We start from the raw sequence: 24,258 nt of genomic DNA, 5'->3' as shown, positions 1-24,258 counted from the left end.
TTCACCACTTTACTTTTTAAGAATTGATTTGTTACGAATATTTATGGTTTTATTTGATTTCAGATATGTTTATATTACTTTACTTTATGCATAATATCAAATAGAACTATTTTTATTGATACATAATTTAATAAATAATATATATTAGTTAAGTAAATTTGTCCCAAAATATTGTCTTTTCGTTACTCAGGGTTAATAACGTACAATTAAATTATGAATGCAATTATTTTGGATGGTGTTTAATATATTTTTTTGTTGTGGCACCATAATTCTAAAAGTCAATGCTGTCGTAGCTACAACCAGTAGTGTTCTCGCAGCAGTAGAGGGGTTCAAATGTTTTAGAGGGAATGCGTAAAATGACATCTCAGGGTTATAAATGGCTTTTATTTTGGTAAGTATTCTATAATTTCGTTTTCTTGTTTATGTTATTTGCTTCTTTTTACAAAATCTCAAAAAAGAACTTCAGTGCTTGCACATGCAACACGTGGCTTATGAGCAAATATTTAAAAAGGTTAGAATTTCTCAGACTTCATTCTCAATTTCGTTATATTTCGTTACGTAACGAAACTGAGAAAATATGAAGCCTAGTTCATAATTACGTTACCATCGGAAGATATGTATATAAAAAAAAATTGCTGGCATATGAAAAAAATAATTGGTGACTTTTGATAACGTAAAGTAACCAAAAATAATGATTTTTAAGTTTTTTGCCTGTTTGCTTGTTTGTCTAATGTGTTTGTGCACGCTTATCTCAGAAATGGCTTAACCGATTTAGTTAAAAACATTTTTTTTATTCTTCCTGAAATTAGTTGTGATTTTGTAATTACTATTTTTTTCTCTGGAGATAGTGAATTAATAAATATGTAGTTCAAGTGGGTGAAGTTTTTATTTAAAAACAAATACATTCTGTACTAGCGTTGTTAAAGATCTAAACAATAAACATAAAATATTATTAAATACCTATTGATAAATATTTTTTTATTTTCAGTAAGCGTCATGGCTCCTATGTCAAATGCTGAAACACATAAAAGATATAGAGAACGTCTTAAAAAGACCAATCCTATTAAATATGAAGATATGCGGAATAAACACTTACAAAGAATTAAACTTAATTCCCGTGATAACGACTCAAATTTTGATATATTTTAAGGTGGATTTAATTTTATCATTAACTTTGTGATCTCTAACTAGAAATAGAAGTTTATTACGTTACGAACTAGCATTATTATATTGTTAATATTGTCACTTTGTTATGTTTTCTTACATTTATAATCTGTTAATTCAACGATTGAATCTTTAAAATTTTGATCTGTGTCTCATTAAATAAAAAAAAACAATAGTTTTATTCATATAATATCATTATTTTGTTGTGTATAATGCCTTATGTCATCAGTTTCGTAACAAACATTATCAGTATTGTTACTTATCAGTTACGTTACGAATTCGAAAATGTCCACTTTTCTGATTATGACCCATAAATATATATTTTTTATGTATTTACATTTATTTATATATATATTTTTTTATATTTTTAGCTCTGTGACTTGCGACTCAATTAGGTAGACTTTTCCGAAATTATTAATAACTTTTATATTTTATTTTTTTATTTATAACTTATTGAAATATAATGATTCTTCTAGTGTTGCGCTTCAAGTACGTTCTAGAATTAAATAATTGATATTTCTAAAAACGACATATCTAAAAAAAACTATAGAGAATTTCTTTATAATAAGAATCGTTTTATTAACCAAATGAAAACCCCTCGAAAACACTTCAATAACTTCAAAATGTCAACTTATTATAGAATATAAATGAATCTAGCAAAGAAATCATAAAATTTTCAATAACATAAACGACATACAGAATTGACACGGTAAGCAAATAAATTATTTTTAATAGAATTTTGTTTGGCGTGATTACTAACAGAAATGAAGGTATATTTGTCAAGCCCTTGGGTGCTCTTAGAGGAAAATATTAATATACAAAATTTATAAAACGAAATTATAATTTTGATTATGTTTTACGTTTTTTAGCTTAACCCTGCAGCCCGCCCTTAGCAGGATAGCATAGGGAACTTAACGTATAAACACTCCACGCAACTCAACGCCGTTGTCTCGTTACCAAAGCGAGGAAACAAAAATAATAAATATTTCACATTCCCGATAAATATTTTCAATTCTTGCTGAAAGTCACCATTGAATCGTGGGTAGTAACTTAGAGCTCCAGTAATAGAACAAATAAACGGAAATATCGATAAATATTATGTAAACTGAAAAGCAATATGTTGTTTTGCAAAGAAAACATAATCAATGAAAGCGAAAAAATATTCTATGAAATACATTTCTTTAGAAATACGACAGTATTCTTAAAAACCGGAAAAGCGCGAGTTGGGCTCCCCCACCGAGTGTTCCGTACGAAAATTGGAGGTCTCGAGCCTTTTCTGAAATTCAAGCTTAGCTTAGCCAGAGCCCTCTCATCTTATGCATCTTAACAAATTTTCCCCCTTTTAAGGCTATTATTATATTACAGTACTAGTGGTGAAATCTTTAAAAAATAGCCTTAAAAGAGTGGCAAAGTTTGGTATTAAAGAAAAAATCAAGTGAAAAGGCTTCCCCTAAATTAAGCCTGATTTATCTCTTATAAACTTAATAAAAAATCACTAAAAAATATACAATAAATTGTATTATTTATGAGTCATATATATACATATATATATTTGCTGATACTGCTGCTTTTGCCATTATGAATAACTTTTTATGTGTTTGTAAGTTCAGTTTTACAGTAGATGGTCTATAGTATCTATATATATAAAATCGAAAGGTCACTCACTCATCACGAAATCTCAGAAACTACATGTGCTAGGAATCTCAAATTTTGCATAGGAGTTACTTATAGGACGTAGGTGCTCGCTAAGACGGGAATTTGCAATATTCGACTTCTAAGGGGTTGTTTTTGGGGTTGAAAGTTTGTATCAAACTTCGTTACTACAAATGCTAGGAGTCTCAAATTTTGCATGGACGTCATTTAAAGGACATAGGTACTCATGGAGACAGAAATTAATAATAACGTAGTTCACGCAGGCGAAGCCGCGGGCGGGCCGCTAGTATATTATAAATGCATTCTTATCCTATGTATTCATCTAAGAATAGCGCTCGTTGTATTTGTTATAATGATATGCAACGATGAAGTGCAGTTTATTTATGGAAATTCGATCACGACTTCGGTGGATGCGCAATGTGGAAGAAATTAGTGCAAAACAACTCTTGCCTCAAGGAACCTTTGGAAGAACACATTATATTCGTAATTTCCTTGAAATTTAGTAATTTAGTCACTAAGGAATAAATTCAAAGACTTTAACATCCTCACACTACACTCCCAATATATTTACGACAACTTAGTATATGTGCATAAGAATATTAATAAATTTAATAAAAACAGTGACCTCCATCAATATAATTTAAGAAATAAAAATAAGCTTGCTGTGCCCTTCTCTAGGCTCCATAAAGTGTCTCACTCATTCGTAGGTCAAAGTATACACTTTTATAACAAACTTCCAAACGACGTGGTTAATTTATCACTGAACAAATTTAAAAAAGTGGTAAAGCACAGGCTCTGCCAAAAACCTTATTACTCTGTTAAAGATTATGTTCACGATAAAGATGTTTGGAAATGAGTTGCTCTATTTCTAAGTTAAAATTGTTAATTGTGATTTATAACAAATGTTGGCATTTAAAAAGAGTGGCCATGAGTTTCTTTGCCTGTATCTTCTCATGAGCTCAACCATTTGAACGGGCTTTTTTCAAGTCAGCACATTTTTTTTTTTGGTTATTTTGTTCTGCTTTTTTTTATCTTTTATGACATGTCCAAGTGAATGTTAAGCATTTTTATGGAATAAAGATATTTTGACTTTGACTTTGACTTAGGGCCAGGCACAGGTGCTCTATAAACGCTATAGGTAATGGATTCGATCCTCACTCGAGGAAATTAACTATGAAACATTTTCATTTCTTTGCTCTGGTGTCGAAGCAAGCGCGGCATTGAGTTCTGCAACTCAACACGCAATGCCTTCTGAATTTGGCGGAAAGTGGGAAGCGGAATGTCTTAACACTAAACTCTCTCTTCCTACCCTGCTACATGCAGGATTCAGTTTAAAACAAAAGATAAGAAAAAGAAATCTTTAGTAAATGTTTAGTAAACGTTCAAATAATTCAAACAATTCTTGTCTATAATATAAATTATAGAGCAAATAACAATAAACTGTATATTAAAATATATTTAACTCTTAAAATAGCAAGCGAAGAGAGTAATTAAAATTATATTAATTTCTCAAATGAGTACCTCAATTCAAAAGACTTTAATTTCAATATATAACTTATACCTTAAAAGCTATACTACTATACTACCCTTCAAGAAGAAGAGTCCTTCAACTTTAGTATATTTGAATTATTGCTATAATAGTGAACAAACGAGAAACTAAGATTGGCAATCATCTAATTGATAAAAATATATAAATATTTTTAATATTATCATTATAATAAGAAGTGTCTTAACGTCTTCCTGCATAGCCTGCTACATGTGGGATACAGAAAAAGAAGTTACGGTGTTAGGAGAAACCAAAGGATTGTAATTTTGTCGATTTACTAAAGCGAGGAAATGAAAATATTAAATATTTCTTTCCCGAACTGAGAATCGAACCCACAATAGACAAGTTTAACAGTCGTTCACTTAAGCCTCTGAGCTACGTCGAGAGAGTCGCCAAAGCTTCTTAATATAATTTCATATACATATATTTTAATATCCACAACATTAAAATAATTTCGACAACCACTACGTTCTATACAGCACTACCCATTAGTGCCATTAAGCCAACACCAGATGTTCTCATAACAAGATTACGAGGAGTCTCTCAGACCCGTACAGCGTGGTACGTGACTCACAGAGAGAAACCACGCCGCCGCGCAGCACCGTGACGTCAATCTGACACCTGCCAAAAAGATTACAGCTTTCAAAAGCTTACTTGCCTCATTTGCAAATATTTACTGCGTTTCCTTGCCTTCAAACGTTTGTTTTCGTGAAATTAAAATGAATTACGATCCTAATAGATTCCGAGGAACCAGGGGCGTGACGTCACCGTGACACCTGTTAAAACGGACTCGAATAGTTTTACTAATGTCTAAACAAACGATTCAGCTTTTAAAATGCCAATTAGTTGATATCAGCATTGTGTATGTTGATTGTAGTTTTTAGAAGAATTCTTCGTGCAGGGTGTTATTTATGCATGTAGATTAGATAACATGTTTTTCGTCAGCTTCACCTGTATACCCCATATATCGGGGTAGACAGAGGGAGCCTTTTAAGACACTTCGCCCCCAACTGGTGACATTGCTTGTTGGGTGGCGGAAATAAACGCCACGCTTTACCCTGAAACCAGAGCGAAGAAATCATTTCAAATTGAACCCACAACCTGCCGCGTTTACAGTAACACGCAGCTTCACGCTGTATCCCGCACACAGCAGGGAACCTAGTGTTAAGACGCTCCGTTCCCCACTTTCTGCTGATTCCTGGAGGCATTGCGTGTTGAGTGACAGAACTCAACGCCGCGCTTTGACTCGACACAAGAAGAAATGGAAATATGCAACGAATACGTAAATAAATACTTCATTTCCTCGAGTGAGAATCGAACCCACTACCATCGCGTTACAGTTCCTCGTGCCGCTGCGCCACGACGGCGTTTAGTGCATTATTTATTGATGAGAACATTCAATGTTCTCCATTCTAAGGCAGTTGTGATGTGGGCACAAGCGTGCCTCTGTAAATCCGACGGTAGTCGATTGATAGATTTAATATTTTCATATCTTCGCTTTGGTAATCAGGCAAAGAAGTGAGCTTCTCAACTCAACATGCCAACCTCGGGAATTCAGCAAAAAGTTTGGAACGAAAGTATCTTAATGGGAATGGAATGTCTTTACACTACATAGGTACCCGGGTTCTCTCTGCTTTCACTGCCATGTGCTGAATGAAACAAGAGAGTAAAATAAGATATTTCCTTCATGTTAAAGATTTATTTTCTTCATGTTTTTAAATGAATATTTGCATTTCATGCGCACTAACTTTACATCTAGAATACATGCACGAGGTCGGTTTTCGTAGTTACTCGTATGTTAGGCAACAACGTTGAACGCGAAAGTAAACATCAGTTAATTATACGAATTCACTGAAATATTTATAAACATCGCCTAATTTGTGTGTTTGTAAACGTGATCGTAATATAAATTCCATATAATGTTTTATTGACCACAAATCTCCAATTTCACGAGCTTTTCCCATCGATTTCGATGGGTTTCGGGGAACGGTAGAACTACTAACCAAGTATTAATGTTACGTAGAAATGTACATGCATATGTTAGTTACCATTAATTATGGTGAGAAAATGGAGATAGGTGTTTTTTATAGATTTATGCTGAATTTCGTATATAGAAGAAATCTAAGCTAGTGCTACGATGAAGTCGTGAAGAAGTTCTTTTTCCAGTCAAATTGAATACATTGTGTATGTGTAAAGTGGCGTAGTTTAACGCAGTAATTTGCCTTATCAGACCGGGTAAATAAAAATAATTCATTTCTACGAATGGCTCCGGATGTTTTGGTTTGATGGTGTTTGCATTAGTGCAATTGAATTCCAAATATTAACGTTATCTACGAAAGTTTTTTAACGAACGGAGTATATCGTTAGGTTCCCAGGTACCCTCTACCTACCTTCTATGTATAGGTGAACTTAAACAAAATATGTATATTAATGAATATTACAAAACTATGTATATATCGCGTTTAATTTCAAAGGAAAACAAAAAAACTTTACATTTACCTCTATCTAGATACTTTCTAAGCCTCAAAAGTCATTCGCGCTTTCATAAATATTTATAGATATAATCTAAACTTGCATAAATGTTTATTAATGCAAATACTCCTTTAAAAAAAAGGAAAGTGCTATGACTAATGTTAGTAATCTTAATTTTTTTTCTGTAGCAAGTGTGTTTTTGTATTTGGTAAATTTTATTTTGGTATTTGGTAAAATTTCATATATAAAGATATTCATATTAAATAAAACCATTGGAAAATGAAACACTGTCAGAGCAATAAAAGTCAGCTGTAGCCTAGAATATTTACCACCATAAAACCTATCCTAGTTTTTATCGTTGCAAAAATATTATGGAATATTTTCAAAGCGTTATTCATACGCTCACATATTCAAATTGTTTCTTCGTGTGTTAATATCACTATTTTTAAGCTCCACGCTGTATCCCGCACATAATAGGGTACGCAGAGGGAACCTGGGAACCTAATGTTAACACACTGTTCCTATTAAGGCACTTCGCTTCCCCACTTTCGCAAAAAGGGCCACGCTAGTTAATCAAACTTTTCTAACGCAATACGAATGTTGCAAAAGTAAATTCTAGAAACTAATTTTATGCATAACCTATTTGAAAGATGAGTTTTGAAGTGTTTGCTGACGTGATGGCTCTCACGCAATGAGTGTAGTTGTACTATTCAAGTGTTTACTTCAAATATGATAAAGCTGAACTGTAATAGAGTTATTTAATGAGTTTATATCTACTGACTAGCGGACGCGCGCAGCTTCGCTTGCCTATTTAGGGGTGAATAGGCAAGCGAAGGTAGGTAGGTAGGGGGTATAAACCACGAAACATGTGTTCAGTGAAATATTTTTAAAAGTCTAAATTTCAAATATTATAAAAATCGGTGTGAATTTAAAGATTTTTCCATACCAACTTTCAACCCCTTATTTGCACCTTTAGGGGGTGAATTCTAGAACACTATGTAACACATGTTCAATTAAATATTTTTAAGAGTCTAAATTTCAAATTTTATAATAATCGGTGGCGTTTTAAAGTTTTTTCCATACAAACTTTCAACCCCTTATTTGCACCCTTAGGGGAAGAATTCTAGAAAACCATGAAACACGTGTTCAATTAAATATTTTTAAAAATCTAAATTTAAAATTTTACAAAAATCGGTGCCGATTAATTTTTTTTTCCATACAAACTTTTAACCCCTATTTCACCCCTTTAAGGTTAAAATTTTTCAAAATCCCTTCTTAGTGGATGTCCAGATTACGAAAGTAAACATCTGTCCAAATTCCACGTTTCCACCATCAGCGGTTAAGGCTGTGCGTGCATCTTACCTCAGTCAGTGAGGACAAGTCCTTTTATATATATAGATAATAAAAAAATATATTATGGATATTTATAGAACAAATAAGATTTAAATTTTAATTATATTGGATTCATGTTAATACTTTTTTGAAAAATCTAATTTAATTGCTATGTAATATATATGTGCGCAATATAATACTATTTATTTTCTTTAGTCCTTTTTCAGCTTCACGATGTTTCCCGCACATAGCAAGATAGCAAGAGGGAACCTGAACATCTAGTGTTAAGACAATCCATTTCCCATTAAAACACTTCCCCATAGGTAGGTACCCCATTTTTTTATTCTTGTTTACAAATTTCTTCTTAAAAATCTTTATCCTTCTTAAATGTTTCGAGTTCTAGGAAACATAAAAATAAGTGCGTATAATAGTCGCCTTTTCTCAGTCGATTAATTCGTCCCATTATTTTCCGCTCTCCAAATTTTTACGGACGAATTCTTTGATGAGATGCCATTTTTTCCCAAGGCAAACAATTTTGGATCGATATTAAAATAGTATTTCTAAAGTTATTTTTAATATAAAACAAAATTAAATTCAATCAGTTGTCGCTGTACCTACCATATCAGGCATACAGCAGGAAAGGCAGAGCGAACCTAGTGTTAAGACACTACGTCTCCTTTCAGCTACATTTTTCGAGCTATTGTATATAGAGTGATGGAACTCAACCCTGCGCTTTGCCTCGTTACCAGAGCGAGATAATGAAAATATTAAATATATTTTTCCTTTAGTGGTAGTTTGTCATGGCCCAGGGTCACAAGCGTAACACTGCAAACGCGAAGGTGCGGGTTCGATTCGCACTCGAGGAAACGAAATATTTAATAGACTATATTTCTATCTGCGGGAAGTACACCGTGCTGTAAAAAAATATTTTTAATTATAAATGTTATCTTTAGTTTATTCGTAATAAGCAAACTTGAAGAAATACCAGATGTACCAACTTATAAATAAATACTATAAAGAACTAGGTAAGTATTTCTCATCCAATTTCATTTTCTTCCTTCCATTTTTTTTCCTTATTTAATTTCATTAATCCCATATTGAGCCTGTCGTAGCACAGTGGGACAAGCACTTGTGCCTCTGGTTAAGAGTTCGATTCACATTGGAGGGAATGAATTATTTAATTTATTTTTATCTTTGTGCTGGTGACAAACGTTGCGTTGATTTTCGCCATTCAATACGCAAAAGATGCTACATGGGGGAAATAGCGAGAAGCTAACAAAGAAAATTAAATAAAAATGATTCGGAGCTAATACTGGTATTAACGAAAAAAAATAATAAATAATACAAATTGTTAGCTTCCTCAGAAAGGGAGAAGAAAATTATTACGTTACTTTTTGTATCCTTTTTACGTTATTGCGACATCTCCTTATTTATATTACCGGAAATATGATAGGATTGCTTGTGAATTGTATGTTAATGAAAATTTGGATTTCTTATATTAAATATGTTTTCGGTACGAGGCTATCATGGCGCTAGGACTGTAAACACAATGGTTGTAAGTTCGATTCCTGCTCGAGGAATTGGTAATTGTAAAAATTGGGTAAAAGTACCGACTAGATTTTTACATATGGCATCCACGTACGTAAGTATGTACATATATTTAGATCATAGTGTTGCTTAGAGGAATGATAATATTTATTTATTATTAATTTTCCCGCTCTAGGAAAATGAAACGCGGCGTTAGGTTCCGCTAATAGTGACGCAATGCCCCGAAAATCGGGAAGCCTATCTTCCGATTTTCGACGACTGTTTTAATACTAAGTTCCCTCTTCTTACCTTGCAAATAAAAAAGCTAAAAAAATATCAATAGGGTTTCGTCAGTAACAAAATTAATTATGAAAATTGCTTTTTCCTTACTTTTTAGTATACATTTTTAAAAGGAGCGAATGGTGTGCAAGACTCGACTAAAATATTTATATTCAACATTTATAAAGGCTGTTTTCGTTCGTTTAGTTTGTTTTTATTAAAATATAGTAGATAGTTATGGTACCAACTTCCAAGCTAAAAGTTGTCAAATTAATTCTCATTTTATACTTTTACTATTTTTTCTATAAGGTTAACGTTTTTTATTAAGTTTGTAGAATATTTGAAAATACTTACATTATTTTTACCTATAATAATCTATGAATAAGTCAGAAATGTATGGAAGAACTCCATATTATTATAAAAAAATAAATCTTTATAGCAGTCCTATATAATCTACAGTTTGCAATTAGCGTTATTGAAAGATATTTACTTACTTACTTACTTATTTCAAGCAATAACACTTGTTTTTGAAGGTATTTTTTTTCAACTTCACACTGTATTCCAAGCAGGGTAGCTAGATAGAGCCTAGAAATAAGACACTACGCTCCCCATTTTCCACCTGGAGGAATTCTGGAGGAAGTCGACTCAACACAGTGCTTTGCCTCGACTTCAAAGCAAAGGAATAAAAATATTCAATATTTTAATTTCTCAATTGGAAATCGAACCAACCACCTACCACGTTTTCTGTCACAATTGTGCCCATCCGCCAGGATTGGCCGCCAAGTCCAAGTTAAACATGTCAATGCCCAGAACATTCGTACCGTATATGTACATATAACTCAAAGTAGGTTAATAAAGTAAACTATAAACTCGACTAGCCCTAAATTCTCCTTAGCAAATACATTTCGTCCCTACACTACCTGAAATTGATATAAAGGCGCCTGTAGATTGCACTTGAAATGCTGTATATTTTTAATTGTAATTTTGGCAACAAGATATTTTGCTATATATAATTTTAATCTATATTTTTTATTTATATTTCTATTGTCTAATGAGAAAACATACACAGATTCTTATTTTTTTCTAAAATATAGTTGTATTAGAAAATTAACAAAAAGGATTCGTTATAGTTGTATGTAACTACATAAGAACTTTTAAATTGAATAAAACGAAATCAAAGAAATATACAATTACTTCGGTATAGCCGAATATTGTGCGAATTTAAGTTTGTCTTATGCAGTTCTGATCGTTTTTTTTTTTTAGTATTTTCTGAGAATATATCTCATCTTCTCAATTATGATTCTTTTTAACCGACTTCTGTAAGAAAAGGAGGTTATCAATTCGACTGTATTTTTTTTTTTTTAAATTTTTTTTTTTATGTTTGTTACCTCATAACTTTTAACTGGGTGGAACGATTTTGATAATTTTTTTTTTATTTGAAAGGTATAGCTTCCCGAATGGTCCCATTTTTTTTTGGTCCATGTCTGACAATGGTATCCATGAGAAAATCACATAAGCCTTAAATTTGCATTATGCATGTGCGCGACTAATAGCCGAATAACTCAATGTCGCGCTAACCGATTTTGATGATTCTTTTTGTATTTGAAAGGATACACTTCAAGGATAATTTGGTGAAAGTTTGGTTAGGTTTCGATTATGGAATCCGGAGAAAATTGAGAAAGTTTGTTTTTTTTGGTCAAAAATTAATTATACTGTAATAGTTACAAGCAAAAACTTTTTAAATTGATGTCAGAAGTGAGATTCCTGATCGTTGCATTTCTTTTCAACCAATCCAAAAAAGAGGATGTTCTCATTTTCAACCAACTTCAAAAAAGGGAGATTCCGAATTCACCCAAATACTTTTTATGTTTGTTCTTGTCAATATACCAAAATGTAACTTTGCACAAAAATAATAGCTAATTAAATGAAGTTTTACATAGAACAATCACAACCACTCGTTGACAACCACTACCACCACCATCACCACTCGTTCAAGAAGCATCATTTTAAGATCTACCCATCACTAAAAATCGTAAAATAAATTAATTTTTAACAAAAACAAAAACCGACTTCTAACAACGAACTAAAAAGTGAAAAATAATTATATAAAGATTTTATAATTTTGAAGTCGGTGCCAAGTAAAACAAACAGGCTTAGTGATTAGATATTGTAGTAAAGGTGTTGTAGCATTAGTTTGACACCGACTTCAAAATTATAAAATCTTTATATAATTATTTTTCACTTTTTAGTTCGTTGTTAGAAGTCGGTTTTTGTTTTTGTTAAAAATTAATTTATACTAATAAAAGAATGCTAACATCACGCTGCTATCCCGCACATAGCAGCATATTCAGAGGGAATCTGGAAACTTACTTTTAAAACACTCCGTTCCCATTGAGACACTAACGTGCGACTAACAACTTTTTGCGAAATAACATAGTAATACAGCTTCACGCTATATCCCGTATGTAGCAGAGTAAACAGAGGGCACCTAGTGTTAAGACACTCCGCTCCCCACTTTCCGCCGTATTCTGTAGGCATTGCATGTTGAGCAGAGAACACCAGAGAAAGTAAATTCCATAAGCAAACGCTACATGTGAAATAACCCTTATATTGTTTAATATAGCCATAACCCACCTACGTTCCACTTTTAACGTCGGGCTGTCCAATAAATTCGGTTAAGGAGCTACACTGGATATACGCTCAACAAACATACGTCTAAGAATTGAAGTCGAGCCAACCAACAGGTAAAATAGAAAGCTACCTACATATATAACATATATAATGTTAAAATACTAAAATATTGGGAATATTGGAATTTTGGGTGTTTAACTTATTTTTCGTATGGTTTTTAAAAAATAAAACTTTTACATTTTGAGAGCAAATTCCCAAAAACATGAAAATAATATTGACATACTTAAATAGCGTCTTATCTTTATTATTCATTACATAATTATATTTAGCCTACATATGTTAATTATAATGACACCGAAACTCCACAATTTTCCTCTATTATTAAAAAAAAAAACATTATAGATTAAAAAATGTGGCAACACCTATTTGCTTTTAATTTAAACGAAACTTTATTAAGCTGATAATTTTAATGTGTCCACACTTAATTACGGGCGGTCCTCTTTTATTTACTTTGCGGGATGCGGTCGATGTAATTTACTTCGGCTTATATTCTATATAAAGTGGCTATGGGTAATTGAATGAAATTGCCAGTTTAACCATCGTTTTACCCGATTGCGAAGCTCTAAAAGTGGGTTATGTTTTTGGCGTCCATGTATCTATGTTCGTTTGGTTGTTACCTTGCATCGTCCTGATGACGCGATTGTCACTGGATATATTAAATTAATGTATGCTCTCGAGTTTTTTGTTTTGTCTGAGGCCATGGTCTAATGGAAGCAATTCCATGAAAATGAATAAATTGTGACCGTAATTGTGGCGCATAGAGAGCATTTTACAATAAACACTATAGTTGCGTATTCAATTACCAGTTGAGTAAAGGTAAAACTTAACCTTTACCAGTTTGGTAAAGCTATAACCTTTACCAAACTGGTAAAAGTTATATTAAAAATAAATAAATAAACATTTACTCGTAGATATTATTTAATAAGCCATATTGCGAGTGAACACTTAAGTCCAAAGTTTAGGCACTGCTCTGAACTCAAAAGTAGCAATATTTATATTTGCTGAAATTCCCTAATTGGCATTAATAACTTAATATGGGAGGAGGGTATTTTTCTTTACTTCATTTAAATAGATAAGATACCAGTATGATATTTTTTTAGATTATACTTTCATATAGTATCACTTTATTTGTTTTTTTTTTAAAGTTGGTATAGGCTTAGCGGTTTACAGAATACATATATCTATAAAGTTTCAACTGTGTAGTCATAATAATTTTGAAACTCAAAAGAGCGAGAAAATCGAAATATTAAACAAAATATTTAAGAAATTCCTTGAATGAGAATCGTACCCTGTACCTGTTGCTATAACAGTCGCCCTTGAGCCACAAGTGACCCCACACATTTATTTATTATATTTATTTATCAAATTCACAATTCTCAATTAAAAATTATAAAAAGTCAATACAAATAACAGGTAGCTTGTCTGTAAAGTATAATAATCCTATTTGCGTATAAAACAACAAAAGTAAAACCACGTACGAGCAAAATATAATCTCAGGAAAGGATTTTCAAAGAGTTTATAGAGAAATGGCGATATTGCGGTAACATCTCATCTTAGATAGCATATTGTATATTATTTTCATATTTACATAATCTTGTGTTGCTTTTAAAGTGCCTTTGGAAGGTAGGTTATGAGATAAAAATGAGATTTTATTTTAAAATTTTAAGCCTTGTGGGCTATACTCACAAATACAGGGTGGAAGAGGTAGCGCTACTTTTACTGAAACTACATATAGGGTAAAATATTTGAAACCCAGAACTAAAGAAATTAATCAAGGTACCTCAACAGTTTGGACGTAGGATTTTTTTTTCATTTCACGATTTTTATCCATACCTGTATTTCGTGTGACGCACACATACGTATGCGACGTTGCCGCTTCGACAGGTAAGTGTGTGCGTGATTATGTTATACTTTACAAATGGCGTTTTATTTTAAAACGATAATTTTATTATTTAATTTGTTTGAAAAAATAACTTTTTCATTTTTGGGATTTTTTTTTCCGAATTATATTAGGCTTATATACACATACAGTAGTTAAAACTGTGGTTTAATTTAAAGTGGTGCTGACAAATCCACCCTGTATGATAAACTTGGGAACCTAGTATTGAAACACTGCGTTTCCATTAAGACTTCCGTTCCCCGTTTCTCAACGCCGCGCTTTGCCTCTAGAGCGAAATTAATTAATCTTTTTCATTTATTTTGATCTAATCCTCGTATTATATTATTAAGCTATTGACGATTACCGTTTAAAGAATCATAAAAATTCTCCAAACAACAGGTAAGTTTTGTATTAACGAAGCTGAATTTACATCAGTTTTTAAGACTATTAATAAATCCATTTCCTTTTTTTAATAATATACATTAATTAATATAATACCAACCTACACGATATTTTTCTATCAAAGTCATTAAATGAACTCGCCTCTACAATGTTGTTCCGTTAACGTCGACTTACTAGCAACAAAGCCTTATGATGCCTCAAAACAAATAACTATTTTCTCATTTCGAACACAATGCCACTGCGGCCAGAAGCCAGGTATAATAATTGGTTAATTACTGACCAGCTATAGTTGATATCTCAACAATAGGTTATAATTGAAGTGCCTGGAAGGCTCTGTCGCATGCAGATATCGTTCGTTTATAATGAGATCTAGATTTTTTATGATTTTTTTTATGTCATAAGTCCTGAGTTGTTTTTACATTAGAGTTTATTATATAGGTAAACAGTTTCTAATCGCTAGGATAGTAGATATGTAGAGAGAGAGAGAGAGTAGTCCTCTGCACACCACTTCCCTGCCGTGGTTTGTCAATGATCAATCCTAACTCCTCCCGAAAACGTTTTTGTTCTAGGGTTTTCTTTTCTTGCGTTTGACGTTTCTTTTCTTCACTTGTAACTGACCATGTCCGAAAATAAAGATTACAGGAAATATGTAATATATTACCATTTACACATAGCGTTTATTTGCTCTGGCTTGCGTTTTCTATGAGATTCAAATATAGAGACATTGTATCTGGACTATAAAACAACATCAAAGGTAACGCGTCGGGAGATGTCGGTAGCTGTCAAAAGTCTCAATGAACTGTAAACACGATATCATATGAATATTATTAATCTTATATCCGTCAAGAAATACCGGATGGATGCGAGAAGCCCAAGACCGGAATGGTTGGCGCTTGATGCCCTCATCAGGTTCAGCAGTGGACGGCGATAGGCTGATGAAAAAAATCCTTCAAGAAGATAATTATAGGTTAATTAAATACATACTTAAGTTAGCAAAAATAAACAATTAGGTATATTAAATTTCAATAAATTTAGTGCATTTTAAAGAGTAACTTGTATGGATTCAAACAAAATAACGTTTTATTAGAAGCAAGAAGGCGATGTACAATTCGCAATCAACAACCTAATTGCACCGTGTTTCACTGCTCCTTGAACCTGAAAAGAAAACATAGTAGACGTTCTAATTGCTCTCTTGAATACCGAACCTTTTTTATGGAAGTATAAAATGGTAAATTATTTTAGATTATTTACTAGAATTTTTATTTTATCAGTTTCATACATATAGTAAGGTAGGAAGAGGGGAGGAAGTGTTAATACACTCCATTGCCCACTTGCCGCCCAATTTTCAAGACTTGTTGTGAGCTGAGCTCAACGCAGTGCTAAACGCCGTCTTGGTACCAGAGCTAAGGAATTAAAGAAATATTTTAGTTCTTAGAGTAACTGCTGATGTACTAACGCCGTCATATCACGTTGGATCCATTATCTTACAGTGGTTGTTTCGGCGATACTAGTGAAATCAATGCCTAATTTGGAAAATTAAAATTGATTTTATTTAATTTATCTAAAAGAAATAATTAAAAATGGTTTAGTTTTTTTAAATGTGCTTTTGTTTCTTGTTTTTTATAAAGTTTATGCATATAGGAACTTTTTTACTATTTTGATTTTTTTTCATATTTTAGGTTTAAAATCTGCACTTGAGTTAAGTAAAAAGCGAAAAGCGGAAAGTTTCTAGTGCATCTAAAGCGATCAGTCAACCGGGTAATGCTGTATGCGCTTGGCTGAAACTTCACTAAGTTCCTTACACTGACAAGCTGTTAGTATCTACTTTTTTTTGTATCTTACTCTTTTATCTTACAAACAAATTAAATTCTTGATTGCTTTAGTTTTCCTATTGAAAGTAAAAGAGGACATGTTTAGAAACAGATATAAAAAAATAGATTTCTTTTAATGTTATAATCATATGAGGCCAGTCGTGCTGCAGGGGCACCAAGTGTGATTGTAAACAAGATAGGTTGTAAGTTCGATTCCCATATGAGGAAGTGGAATATTTCATATTTTTATTTCTTCGCGCTGGTATCACAGTGTCTCCACAATTTTGTGGATAATAGGAAACGTATCTTAACACTGGTCCTTGCGGGATACAGGGCGAAGCTGAAAAAAAATAATCATACCCAATAAGTGTACACCCCATTACTCTATTCCTTTCTTTTACAGCCGTTCTTTAATATATGTAATACTAGCGGCCCGCGCGCGGCTTCGCCTGCGTGAACTACATTATTATTAGTTTCTGTCCATGAGTACCTACGTCCTATAAGTAACTCCTATGCAAAATTTGAGATTCCCAGCACTTGTAGTTTCTGAGATTTTGTGATGAGTGAGTGACCTTTCGATTTTATATATAAAGATAAGGTATATATATATGTATATACAAATATATTGGTATATACGAATACTACGACTACTACTACGACCTAAGTTGGAAAAGTTCAGGTACCTTGGATCCGTCATGCACGAGTCTGAAGGCATCGATCACGATCTCTATAAGACGGATAAGAGTTTGGATGGTATCCTGCGATCACAGACCACACCAGTCACCTCCCTAAACTAAACACTTAGCCCAGGCAACGCTTACCCGACTTAGGGGCTGGCCCAGGACTTATAAGAACAGTGCTCGAGTCCGGGCTCTCGCAGGCCATATACTCGGTCTTTGACACGTTGCCAATATGCATTTCATTCATGGAGAATGGTTATGTAACGCAAATGCTGCAGCTAGAATGTATCGGAAAAGATACCAAAAAGCTGAACGTCATCCCGATTATCGTGTATTTCGATTTTTCTCTCTTCAACAAAGAAGTAATCCAGCAAGTGTCGTACCATTTCGGAATCCAGATTAAATGCGCCAACTTTTTAAGCTACTTGCAAAAACAGTGTAGTACATTTTTTTTATAGTACAGTCGGTTAAAGTTGGGTGTAGTAAATATTTTGAATTTAATGTTTGGCAAAAACACCACATTTTATTGAAAACTGATGCAGGTATGTTTAAATCTTAAACTGTAATTCACAGAAGGGTTACTCATGATTACATTACAGAAAAAAAAATGAAGGAAGAGTAATATTTGTAGTCCAGGGACGTGAAAAACCATCACAGGGTGTCGGTTTTTGCGATATTTTTTAAAATCAATATAATATGAAAAATACATGACAAAGATTTTTTTTTATATTTTTCTCATAACTGTCACGACTTGGTCTATCACCTGGTTTCGTTTTATCGTTGGCTCCTGGGACACCCTGTATATATATATATTAATTACAACAAAATAACTAACTAAACTCTAAGCTTAAGCTGAAAATTAATAATGAGACTTCGAAGCGTACTTAAGTAGGATTAGAAAATAGACCAAGATTTTTAACTTTGTCCTTTCAAACTTCACCGTAGCTAACTTCAGATACAAGCTTAACAAGTAATTTCGTCATCCCTATTCCCTTGTTTAAGAAAAACAAGATTACAACTAACTTTTTACGTTGACTTTTATTATATTTTACTTGTTGCCCGCGGGTTCCGAATGTTCATTAAGCAGACATGTCTTTTTCAAATAAAAAAAAACATACATAAGCGAGATTTTATAGGGAGAATATAAAAAAATATCTATCTCCTAGATAAAATTTAGGCCTCCCCTAGAAAATATCCATAGCTGTAAACACGATGGTTATGGATTCCTTACCTGCTCGTGGGAATTATTAATTCAATTTATTTCATTTCATCTCTTCTTCAAGGGGAGAAATTAATTAGTTTCATTTTGTTATTTAACCAGAGCAGCAAAATGAAAGCTAAAGTATAAATATAATTTAGCTTTATAGAATGTGTGTATGTGTGTCTTCAATATAATTATTTGTTATCAATATTTACTATCATTTAATACTTATTTCTCATAAAATTTCACACAAAAATTACTTTAAAATAATGATTTTGCGTTTACCATAAAAAAAATATTATTCGGGTTTGTTTACTTTTACCGAATCTTAAAAACCGTTAATAGGTTTTCCAAATTGCGTACAAACGGACGCGGCTTAATTAATTTTCGGCGACGTATTTTTGTTTTTTCTTTTTTTGTTAATACAAAGTGCTTCGAAGCTGGGACAGTTTAAAGTAAAAATTAAGGGTGAAGATTAAAAACGCACCTTTCCACTTTAATATTTTTTTGACGTTTTGCCGACAATTGTTTTAATATTTTCACGGCCGTTGCTATAATTTGTTTAGACTTTTAAATAGAAATGAAATATTTAATATTTTCGTTTTTTCGCTCTTGTCAAAAGCGCGGGGTTAAGTTCCGCCTCTCAGCACCTTCAAAATTCGGCAGAAAGTGGGGATCGGAGTAACTTAACACTAGGCTCCGACTGCTACATGTGTGTAGGTACTAATATTATATTCTAAGATTTTATAAAAAAAAATAGTAACACAAATCATATGAAAATACTTAAAAAAAAATTTTTTTTGTTCCAGGTTATACGATGACATCGCAGTGCGGAAGTGTGAGTGCCACAGTGTAGTGCCAACATCAGTATGGGGTGTACACCAAGTATGCTCTTGGATCATAAGAATCGCAGACGCGACAGCACTGGATCTCAAGAGGCTGCCATAGCCAAGGTAGCCCCCACACCTCTGTGCCAGAACAAAGCAGTTCAGGCTGCCAGGGCTCCTCGAGCGTCTCTGGAGTCCGACGGGTTCAGCATACAGCTGTCCAGTAAGAAGGACAGCTATGTTTCTCAAATGGGCAACAATTTTGCAACACAATTGCATATTAAGAGGATATCTGGTAAGTCTTAGTTAGATGTGGTTTGTTAATTATTATTTTTAGTTATGAATGTTTCTATATTATCTTTTTTTCTATATTAACATTTTGAACAGAAGTGTCTTTTAGGTGCTTCCAAATTATATAAAAAATATATAATCAGCTTCACACTGTATTCTGCACACAGCAGGGTAGGCAGAGGGAACTGAAGGGAGGCATTGCGTGTTGAGTGGCAGAACTCAACGCCGCGCTTTGCCTCGACACCAGAGCGAAGAAATGGAAATATAAACTTTAATAAATATTTTACTTCCTCGAGTGGGGATTGAACCCACAACCGTCGCGTTACAGTCAAACCCTTTTACCGCTGCGATACGACGGCCTCAAAAAAATATATAATATAGGAAAAATATCATTGAAATATTAATAGATCGATATGTTTTCATTCAATATCAGTATTTTGGCGGCACTATTAACTTCAATATTAATACTATTAAGGAATCAGAAGCGATAAGAAGTTCCGGTAACACTATCGTAATAAATACTAGATATCGGTACATTCTCAAAGCAAATTACTATTTATCGATTAATATTATTAATATATAATTGACTATTATTCATCAAATTGATATAGAAAATAATAATAATAATAATTAGACGTGCTATGATATCTATATGAATTTAGTAAATTAGATACCCTTTTATTAATAATTGTGATAGTTTTAGTTATTAGTTTAATAAAGTCAAGTACAGTACGGTCGACGAGTTGTGGCCAACCTTAAGACAGCTTTTGGTTATTTTCTTGTCGAGCGCAATGCGTAAAGTATAAAAAAGTTATTTAATATTATTATAACACGTAAGTAATCGGGTTTAGTAAATAAATAATTGGGTTGTTCAAGCGCGCGAAGACAGGAGCGGGTCGCTAGCAAAATATAAAAAAGACATACAGATTGGGGTGCCATTGTAATACAATATTGGAAATTGTATGTCTTCTCATCTCATCTTTCATCATAATTACTGGAAAAATAGCTAATTTTTTTATAGTTTTATGTAAAATATATGTATAATAACTTTGTATTATATTACCGACTTATTAAAATAAAGCCTGCACCAATACAAATTTCGACTTAAAGTGCACCCAAATGTTAAAAAAAACTGTGAAATTATTAATAATCAATTAATTATTAATAATCAATTTTCTTTCGCGATAACGATTTACATTGTAATCAAAAAATTTTTGATTGAACACGCCTACCTAATTTATAAGGCATTCTAAAACAGTTAACTCTAACTGTAAGAAACAGTCGTCAATAAGAGATTAGAAAAATGAAAAGCTTGTTATTGGTAAGCAAATTTTTCTTAAATAGTGTACATCAAGTGATAAAATTCCTTTCGTCAGCTTCACGCTGCATCCCGCATGTAGCTCCCCACTTTCCAGCAAATTCTGGTGGCTTGAGTGATGGAATTCCTTGCCGCGCTTTGCCTCGAAACCACTATAGAGAAGAAATTAAAATATGAAATATTTTATTTCTTCGAGTGGGAATCAAACTCACAACCTGTCGCATTAACACGCTAAACATATAGATAAAATTCTATGAAAATTAATATATAAAATAAAATATTTTTGTAATTTATAGCTAGTTCTGCTATGCCTCTTGCAAGATTCGATATTGAGGGTAAATGGTCAAAAGATAAAAACATTTTATGTTAACAACTGGGGTAAGTACTCGCTACCCCGTTCAGTCAATATGAACGTGGTCAAGAAACTGGCAGAATACATACTCTTATATAGAGACAAAAAGTATTGTCCTTTTAAAAACACCAAAGACTGTTCCAAGAAATCGGAATCGGATATCATTAAAGCTATAGCTGCACGAACATTGAATGATGAGAAGAACGGTTGAAATACGAAATTACAAGTAATTTAAAGTTAATATTTGGAAAAATAATAAAATATGTATGTGAAAAGTTGTTTTTTTTTTTCAATTTTATTTAAGTTTCTATAAATCTATGGTAATATTTACGGAATATCTTCTATTTTCTAAGACATTCTTTTATTTTTTTGTCATTAAATTATCAAAATAAGAGTAGGTAGCTAGTTATATTTTAGCACGAATAAATGCATTTTATATATAAAGATAGTCTGGTTGTGGTGTTAGGTTCTTAAAATAAGCTAAGAATTTTTGAAAAGCGGATGGAAAATGTAGAATTTGTATAATGTACTTGTTTAAAAATATTGATTTCTTATAATTATTTATTATATTAAAGACTAATCTAAACTTGGATATAAAAAAAATATAAGAGATTCTGAAAGAATGTAGTAACGAAGTTTTTAATAAATATTTTATTAATAAGATAGTCAAGTTTGGGAGTCTTTTGTTGTAATAAAAATTAGTATTATTTAAAAAAATATATTAAAATAATACTTTATAACATATGTCTAAATGCGTTAACAAAATGATATGTTAACAACGACCCTAACTAAATTTATTTTATGATTTAAATTAAAATAAATTTCAATAAACTAAAACCAAACCTAAACCTATTAGGAAAAGCGTGCTTAACCTTATACTAACATATACATGCTAACAACGACTTGTTATCTTCTTTATTCTATATCGCTGAGAACGCAACTCGGCGTCTTCCGCGAACTCTAGCGTAGAAAACAAATATCTCGGGTTACGTTCCCAGTAACTTGCATAACTAGAAACAATCAAGAACAAAATAATAATGATAAATAATAATTTCCTGGCCATTTCCAGACAATAACACGTTTTTTCTAAAGATTTTGTTTAAAGGTTTTGTATCAGATGACAGAAAAAGCTGGATAATCTAAATAAGAAATCTGATATTGATTAATATAATAAATTCATTTACAATATAAACATTGTTTAATAAGTATTATTTAATATATGACTGCCTGGCGCATGGCAAGCGTAGCAAGCAGGCAAGTGCAGGCGTGCGTCTGTAAACGCGACGCCCTCTCCGAGGAATGAAATATTTATTCAAATTTATATTTCCATTTCTTCGAGAGAGAATGGAATGTCTTAACTCTAGGTTCCCAGTTTCCTTCTGCCTATGTCCAACAATCGCATTGAAACCACAAAGCCACCGCACCGTACCACAGAGCGAATAAATGGAAAATTTCCATTTATTCGCTCTGTGGTACGGTGTATCTTAACACTAGGTTCCCTCTGCCTACCCAGCTGTGGGGGGATACAGCGTGAAGTTGATTTAACTTTTAAAATACCAGTTAAGCTATTGATAACAAAGTTATTATATTTTTCTTTATTAAATATAATATATTCAGTTTGTGTTGGAAAAATATGAAATTCAGTTCCAAATCTTCGTTTGGAAATACCATGAACCCTGTACAGGCATATGTGTAATAGAATTTAACGCTAGTATAGAAAAAATTATAATCAATTACCTTTCGTGATAACAATTTACATTATAATCAAGACTTTTTAATTAAACATAATTTATGAAGTCTTTTAAAACAGTCATTTAACTATAAGCAAGAGTTAGTGAAAGATTAGAAATATGAAAGTAATAATTCTGGTGAGCTAAAATTATTAATATAAATTAAATAAAATTGATAAATAAACAATTAATTTATTTATATTTTCCGTTTGAAATTTTAACACACGCTTCCAACAAGGTTTAGTTTTTCGTTATATAATTTTATCGTATACTTTATTATTTTTTTTCGTCTTGCTTCGTTGTATCTTGCACTTCGAGGAGTAGCCAAAGGGAACCTGGTAAACTAATGCTAGGACACTCCGTTCCTATTAAGACACTTCCGTTCCCCATTTTTCGCAGAATTCTGTATTCATTGCTTGTGTGTCAATATCTTGTTTTGTCTCGTCGTAACCAGAGCGAGTCGCTTCGTCAATTGGGAATCGAATCCACAACCCCCCACTTGTACCACGACTGGCCTTACTATTTTGTTAACCTAGATTTAATATAAAGTAAAATCTATTTTTTTTTGTAGACAGTACTTCTAAGCCTCCTGCAAGGATCGCTATGGATTGTAAACGGGGAAAAAATAAACACGTTTTACGTAAACAATTGGGGTAAATTTTCTCTATCCCATGCTGTTGAAATGAAGTTAATGAGAAAAATTGCACAAAATATAATTTTATATAAAGACCACAAATATTGCCCTTTCCCTACTTCCAAAGATTGTTTAAAAAAACCAGAATCGGAAATAATCAAAGCGATAGCAGCAAAAACAATGAAAGCTGAAAGAAATAACTGACATAATTATAATTGGAAAAATAATAAAATATATAATTATATAAGACATACGCAGTTTATTTTTGTATTACTCTTGATATTTTTTTTCCCTAGCCTGTATACTATCCTATTGTTGGGCAAAGGCCTCTCTCCACTTCTTCCATTCTAGTCTATTTCACGCTTTTGAGGACCAGTCAGGCTTATAAACGGAGATGGCAAGGCAAGCTGGACTCTTGATATTATTATTCGATTCTTTTTTTGGTGCTGGTTGATTAATTACATAGGTA

The 24,258-nt window shown here is 32.4% G+C and overlaps 1 protein-coding gene across 2 annotated transcripts in view; it reads left to right on the top strand.

Moving 5' to 3' along the window:
- The window catches only part of Pde8 (phosphodiesterase 8), a 149,731-nt gene that overhangs the window by 19,730 nt on the left and 105,743 nt on the right, over window positions 1-24,258 (top strand). Inside the window, exon 2 of one of the 2 annotated variants that reach the window (XM_085197224.1) lies at window positions 19,447-19,759. In XM_085197224.1, the coding sequence (XP_085053350.1) occupies window positions 19,507-19,759 (253 nt within the window). In that variant the 5' untranslated portion in view covers window positions 19,447-19,506. Of the gene's footprint in view, window positions 1-19,446; window positions 19,760-24,258 lie in introns of those variants that run through there. The other variant, XM_085197228.1, reaches the window with a different exon arrangement.

Source organism: Heliconius melpomene, chromosome 14, assembly GCF_056956725.1.
Source record: "Heliconius melpomene rosina isolate 202511_hmr_F chromosome 14, ASM5695672v1, whole genome shotgun sequence".
Classification (NCBI taxonomy): domain Eukaryota; kingdom Metazoa; phylum Arthropoda; class Insecta; order Lepidoptera; family Nymphalidae; genus Heliconius; species Heliconius melpomene.
This window is presented reverse-complemented; position numbering and strand designations above follow the sequence as displayed.